The 7342-nt window shown below is 42.8% G+C and overlaps 1 protein-coding gene across 2 annotated transcripts in view; it reads right to left on the reverse strand.

The window, feature by feature from the left end:
* The window catches only part of FRMD6 (FERM domain containing 6), an 82770-nt gene that overhangs the window by 17302 nt on the left and 58126 nt on the right, over window positions 1-7342 (reverse strand). For both annotated transcript variants that reach the window (XM_003792146.3, XM_023514506.1), the window contains exons 7-9: window positions 5137-5292; window positions 1126-1191; window positions 184-252 (exon numbers count right to left, since the gene is read on the reverse strand). In XM_003792146.3, the coding sequence (XP_003792194.1) occupies window positions 184-252; window positions 1126-1191; window positions 5137-5292 (291 nt within the window). The remainder of the gene's footprint in view (window positions 1-183; window positions 253-1125; window positions 1192-5136; window positions 5293-7342) is intronic.

The raw sequence follows: 7342 nt of genomic DNA on the forward strand, positions 1-7342 counted from the left end.
GACTCAGAATACAAGGAAGCAAATCATCTTTAGTTTCAAGTTTTATAAAATAACAACATTTGTGCCTGAGACATCGATTAACCACAAAACAAAAACTAAAAAAAAAAAAAACAAAAACAAACCAAATCCACAAAAAGTACTGAAGAGACTTTTGAAAAAAAGAATTATTTAAATAAAACTTACCACAAACACCAACTTTCCAACATTTGTCCAGGGGAAATCATAAAGTAATTGTTTCTCTTCATCTAAATTCTGTGGAAGGAATTAAGATTAATGTGGAGTAGGTGGGAAAAATTACCAATACTCTCAAATGGATTTAATTTCTCTCCCAGAAAACTAAAATACAGTAATTACAATCTGAAAGAGGTCCCCAACTCTCTTTGGCACAGTGCAGCTAGTAATTAGGAAGATCAGGGACTCGATTCTGTAGCTTTTGGTTCCTGTATGACGGCATTAACTGCCCCCCAAGGCAATCTTTCCCCTTCTGGCTGCTCCTTAAATTTAAATAAAAAGTCCCAAAGACTCAGGCACGCAAAAGATGCAGTAAGACACTCAGAATTTCGTGGTCGATATTCTGCCTACATCAAAGTCATCTCTATATTTTCCTATGTCTTGCAGGAAGAGGTTCTCTCTCCCTCCCCTGCTGATGACTGGATGATAACATCATCCTACCTGTTAAGGGTGACAGGTGTTACTTATTCAAGGAAAAAGTTTTATTAGAAAAGTATCTCAGAAATTAAAATGTGTAGCCAGGCATCATAACTACAATGACATTTTTTTTCCCACGGTTCTAAATGCTCCATTTTTTACTAAAAAAAAGTTTAGAAATCAATGACACACATAAGGAAATGTTCAGAAATTAATGGTCTGCTGATGATGGACCTGGGCTCATCTCTGGCTTGTTGTTTTATTTTGCAGGGGATGTAGTGCTGTCAAGAACCCAGCTGAGTCACATCATCCACGTCTGTGCTAGACGAGAAGGAAATAATGACTAGTCAACGCTGAGAACAAACCACTGAACCCAAGGGCTGAGAACAAACCACTGAACCCAAGGCAGGACCACACAGGCACACCGTAAATCTAAGACCTGGTCAGCAGCAGCCCAGACAAAGCCCATTTACCAACCTGAAAAATCTGTATTCCTCTCATGGTCAACCCAAGAGTGAGTGAAGCTTCAATTTCCCTTTTATCCTGTAGGAATAAGAAAAAAAGTATATTTTTCTTCTACAACGGATAACTCAGTACCAAATAAACAAACAAAAATTTTATGATTAGAAGGGTTTTTTTTTACATTTTTCTTTTAAAATTTTAATAGATTTAGGGGTACAAGTTGAATTCCATTCCATATACCTACAGCACACACAATGGGAGAGTCTTGGTTTAAGTGCACCCACCACCCAAACAGCATATGCTGTGCCCACAGGTGATGCTTCTAATATGTCTGAGAACACCACACATGCACAGCCCCCACACTCCCCAATAGTCTATGTGGAGGGATGGTGGGTAATTTTGCTTTTATTTTTTACATTTTCTTTGTTTGCTAAGTGTCCGTGTATAGTTTAGTACTGAGGAAAGTGAATTTTATCAGAAAAAAAAAAAAGTTTTTGTGACCACTGCTCATCTATCTGTGTCGTTAGGGATATTCCTGCAGGTTCCTTTTTTTTTTTTAATTCCTTTCAGATCAATATGAGGATACAGATGATTAGGTTCCATTGTTTGTGTTTGTTAGGTAAAGTTCAAGTTACAGTTGAGTCCTTCACCCAGGGAGTATGCTGTGTACCCTTACACTGTGCCCAAGAAAGTTTCTGACTTTAAATAACTGCTCGAGTCTTTCTACATCCCTAGTTTCTTATAAGATTTAAGAAAATCATGGGCATGTATAAAATCAGTAATGGTACACTCTGCACTGTCCAAATTTATAAGATTTAAGAAAATCATGGGCATGTATAAAATCAGTAATGGTATACTCTGCACTGTCCAAATTTCAGATATTGACATTTGAATGCTTTCACTATAATACACACTTTCGTATCTGACACTATTCTAAATACTATGTTATTGAAAACTCCAGTAAATAGACTATTTTTGCAGTTTTTGTATCAGTTAATTTCTTTAAACCTTCCATCTCACCCTTATTCTTTTCTCAGATGTTAGAATCTTAAATCTAATACTCCTGGTTACATTTTGAGATGCATCGAACCTTGTATGTTGGGAAAATCTCCCAGCACTGAAGCCAAAATTATAGGAAAGCTGACTAAATATTTAAGGCTCTGTCATGAGAATAAATAATAAGGTTGTACGTGGGTAAAAGCTTTACATTCAGTTAATTTGGAAATATTTAAGACATTCAATTATCACTCGCCAATATGATACACATTCGATCAGGTAAACCATAAGCTATAAGAAATAAACTACAACAAGCATAAGGAAAAAAATTCTACAATTAAAAATGCAGTCTAAACTCTGACCGCATCTTTTTAAGTGCTCATGATGTAATAAGCATGGATAAGGTATAAAGTGCAGAATGGAAGATAATGAAACTGCTCAAGTATTTTCATTATGAGATTTTTCAACAAAAATAAATGGAATCATGCATATCTTTATTAAGTTCAGTGCCAATTTCCCCATGAACACAGGAAGAAAGAATTTTAGAAAATGCATCCTTGCCCGGCATATGAAGAGAAGACAGCCTATTTTCACTACTTGGCTGTTTCTTTCCAGCTAGTTTATTTTCACATCAAGAAAGGCACAGGCAGTATAAGGTGTAAGGAGAAATCAACCCATCATGCTGTGTCTTTCAGCCAATCTCCCTCTCGAGGTTTTCCTGACGGCTTTCTGAAATACGGCTGTGCTCACGAATGTTGGCTGTTCACGTACGAGGTGTGTGCTGGTGAGGAAGGGGCAGAAAATAATTGTTTCCATGACGCTCTCTGGGCTACCTCACTTCCAGTTTACAGTAAGCGCTAGGAGGAATACATTTAATGCTGCCAGTTGATTTCTGCAGAGAATGAAAACTGCCCGTCAGGTAACAGTATCAATTCTCCCATTTCGGTCAGTTACATTTTTATTAAATATCTTGTTTTGAGCAGAAAAGTCATTTCTGTGCAATTTAGAAACACCATAATTTAAGTGTATATTTCTAACCGACTTGAAGATTAATTTTTATACAAAAGATAAACTGGGGAAATCTACTTTGCTAAGAGATTTCTTTTCTCTGTTTTCATTTTTTAACAATTTTTATTTCAAAATATTAGGGGGCACAAATGTTCCTACACAGATGAATCTGTGTAACGCAGCTGTCATGGCTTTCCATGTGCGGGTCACCAGCACAGTAAGCCCGGCTGTATATTCTCCATCACGCCTTCGTAGTGTGCAGTACTGCCCTACTTCATGACCATGTGTCCTGTCCTTTAGCTCCCACGTATTAGTGTTTGATTTTTATTTCTTAATAAGATTTGTTAAAATCGCAAGAAATAAGAACCTTGCCTCCTAAGAAATAAGGCAAGAAGCGATCAGTATGTAGTAAGCACTCACTAACACGACAGGTACTCCCCTCACTTCAAATCCATGATCTCACTGAATCCTCCCAACCTTGAGAAGTATGTCACTCCCACTCAATAGACAGCTCGGGGCTGGGGGACGGTTGCCTAGGATCCCAGCAACAGTGAGTAGGGACATAAGCTTTCTAACTGGTAGCTGAATCTGAGGCCACAGTCTTTCCAATATATCATTTGTCCTTTTAATACAATTTAAAATACAAACTTGTTGTCGAAAATGTCATTTTTTGCCTATTCTCATGTAAATTACAGTGTCACAAATGAAATCCCTTAAGGGAGGGAGAATAACTTCAGTCCTCTAGGAACCAAGCCAAAGAGATCTTCTGAAACTCAATCATGCCTTTCAAGGATGAGGGGCATTAACAACGCATCTCCTGGGCAGGGAAGAGAGACAGAACCACCATCAGTGGTCCTTTTTTACACTTTGTGAACGAGCTAACAAGATTATGGAACAGTGTGTCCAAACTAAAGCCCAGTCCCCAGCGGTCTCTTTCTGCTCATCTTGCCACAAAGGGTGTGGCTACTGAGCACAGTCTCAACAGCACGATCTGAGGGCACCACGCTCGGTATCCGGACTGTCACGGGTTGATCACACTCTGAGCACCTTTCCTCCATCAATCCCCTTAGTCAGCGACCCTAAGAGGTGGTGGGTAAGCTACTGTCCCCATCCAAGTGTGGGGAAACACAAGGTCATGTAGCAAGAAGCCAAGACGGGCTTGAATCCCAAGCAATGAGGCCCATCTGACATGCTCTTAGCCACTTCTCCCATTGGATTTGAGAGTCCACCTCTGAACACTGAAGTGGGGATTTAGGAGTTTCTGTCAGCAAAGTGGTGTCTGTGGAATAGGGAGGAGCACGGGACACAAGACCCAATCGTAAACAGGGGTGAGGGCTCCCTGCAGACACGGCCTCAGTTGTTATTTGGATATGTGACTTCCACCCCAGCATGAAAAATGAGGCCAGAGGGGCACAGAACACAAACGAGGGAGCTGTGGGGTGAGGGCGTGGAAGACAGTGGCTCCCCACACAGGCTTTGGTATCAGGAAGGCCTGGGTTGAATCCCGGCTGTGCCACTGAGCTTGTGAGCTTAGGTGAAATTATTTAATCTCCTTAAGCCTCAGTTTCCTGGCCTATAAAATGAGATTATGGGTGCTTTCTTACAGGAGTTGTGAGGCCTACAGAGAAGGATGAAGTGTGCCCCATAGACTCAGCACTCCACAAATGTTAGCTGCTGTGGCGATTTTCTAGCTAATTAATGGATATGATATAGGTGAGGCTTCATTTCAAGGAATATTAACTCTTGATCAAGCAAGGCACAAATATTACTCCTTAAAACAAAAAAGCAGATTTGGGGAAGAGAAAAATAGTCTATAATCATTAAAAAGCCAGATTCACACTTTGGGGCCACTCGTCATCTCATTATTGGAACCACCCTGCTGACAGGGCAGAGGAAGCACCACCGCCTCCCAGACGAGCAGACGGCAGTGCAAAGGAGGCTCCTTTCATGCCTTTCAAGAAATGAGAGACGTTTCAGTAGAAATTTTCTTCTTGGAAGCCACGGACTTCCTGCAGCTCGTACCTTATACAGTCTGTAGTGGTGCACAGCGACGTCATCCAGGCGCACGGCCTCCTTGATGTACTTGAGATGCGCCTCGGAGGCCGTCAGTGCAAACTGGTCCTTGTGCATGTTGGGGATGTGCTTCAGGATGTAGTCCTTCCCCCTCCTGGACACCACCTGTGGGGATACCAGGGTGTGCAAGGCCACGTTCGGAGGAGGGATGTCAGTACAAGCCCCTCCCAAAATGACGAAAGGAAGAGAATCTAAAGTGGGCTGTTTGACTGGCTGGTCTCCCTCAGGAAACTCCCACCTCTGTTCTGTTTTCACCGTCTGTCACACTAGGAGGCTGACTGAGCTGATACAGAAGCTGTCACACAAAGTCAACTTAGCTATAGTATATACTGCATGTTTAGAAAGAAGAACTCACAACAAACAGGAAAAATAGGTTCTCTGAGCTTTAAAGTCAGTCACACAAACTTGCATAACTTTGTACACAGCACTGTCTATACCTGCAGAAGAACCGCTGCGTGAAATGCACTGACTGTGGGCGCACCTCGAGGTTCTGGATCCCACTGAACTCCGCAAAGTTCGGCGGCAGAGTGGGCGGCGCTAACCCATTGTCCACAGCGGGCGAGGGACTAGAAGCAACTGCCTGACACATTTCTGCTTCTTGCATGAGAGGCTGGTATGAAAACTCTATTGGAAAACTCATGACAAGACAACTTTGTCCCAACATTTAGTGTGATTCAACATGGCTTAGATTTTTACCAGACAGTAATCTGAGCCACTACATGTCAAAAAATACATAATATCCACTAGCCAGAGGCTAAGAAAAAGGTAGTGATTACAGTCTTAGCTGATTTCATGAGGACGAATTTAAAATACAGAAAGAATCAGGAAATGTGAGCCAAAAGAACAGTGTTTAAAATAATCAGAAAAAAATTTAGAGACTTTTTAGTTTTACAATGTCTTTCTAAATATTGACATTTGGTTTCTTCCTCTTGAATATTTTATAGCCAATTAAATATGATGAATGATTACCATTTATCGAGTTCTCCTGAGAACGCTAGGTTACAGATTTGTCTCCCTTCTAGATTTCTTTTTACATGGTGATCGTAAATTGGCCCTTACACCTCCTTTTAGGCCAAAAATAACATTTGTAAGGACACTGAAATAGACTGTTTTGTTGACCCCAAGGGTGGAAGAAATGGGTGTCTCGGCACTCTGGATGTCATGGGATACTAACTGGGAAGGTGACTTAAGTCACCCAGACTGTGAGTCCCGGGTGACCCCCTGAGAATGTAAATGCTCCCTAGAGACAGCAATCGCCTTGACATCCTGTGGTTTCCCCCAAGCATGGTTCAGTCAGTCAACAAAATCTTACAGAGCACCTCAGTGTGAAATGCTGATGAACAGAAAGGTCCAGTTTGTGCTGATTCTTTTGACCATGTTAAGAAACACCTAGTTTGCCAGAGGCAGGAAGATGTAAAACACTTCTGTCCAGGGTTTCCCTGAGCCCAGAGGTGGGTACTGGGCACTTTGATCGTCTGCCCAGAAGGAAACGCATCAAGCTGAGTCCCAGAGGATGCTCAGGACTGTGCCAGCTGGACAGGGAGAGGGGCTTCCCTGGCCAGAGGCGCTATGAGAAGAAAGGCCTGCAAGTGTGAAGACTGTCAACTGCTGCCTGTCACCAGAGCAGAGTCCAAAGGGCAGGACAGCCAGACAGGAAGCTGGAAAGGCTGGCTGGGACCACGTCCTGGAAAGTCACCCTTGGGAGCCAAGGCTTCACTCCACAGGTGACAGGGAAGCCCCTGAAGGATTAAATCGAAGCCAGATCATCTCACCTGCAAGCTGTGGAGTAAAGACTGAGGCAGGGACGAGCTTCTGCAACAGAGCACAGAGCTAGAACCTGGGAAACGGCAGGGACCGCGCTGCGGAGGGCACGTAAAGAGCATTTAGGAGAAACAGTGACGCACACACCACAGAAATTTACTTCTTCAGTTGGGTGACAGGTAATCAAGTGTGTGTCCTGCAGGTGCTGAGGCTGAGTGGACGGGGCAGGGGGGAGGATGGTGCCAAGGCAGAGCTCCTCATGACTTTCAGCCACTCGGAGGGAGGAAGGCGCAGAACTGAGGGAGCAAGAAGACAAGCTGACGTGGGACGCTGAGTCTGAGGGGCCGTGAACAGAGCTGCCTCAGGGATCCAGGAGGCAGAAGACAAGCTGACG

This window comes from Otolemur garnettii, unplaced genomic scaffold, assembly GCF_000181295.1.
Source record: "Otolemur garnettii isolate 467f Iridium unplaced genomic scaffold, OtoGar3 scaffold00054, whole genome shotgun sequence".
In the NCBI taxonomy this organism is placed as follows: Eukaryota; Metazoa; Chordata; class Mammalia; order Primates; family Galagidae; genus Otolemur; species Otolemur garnettii.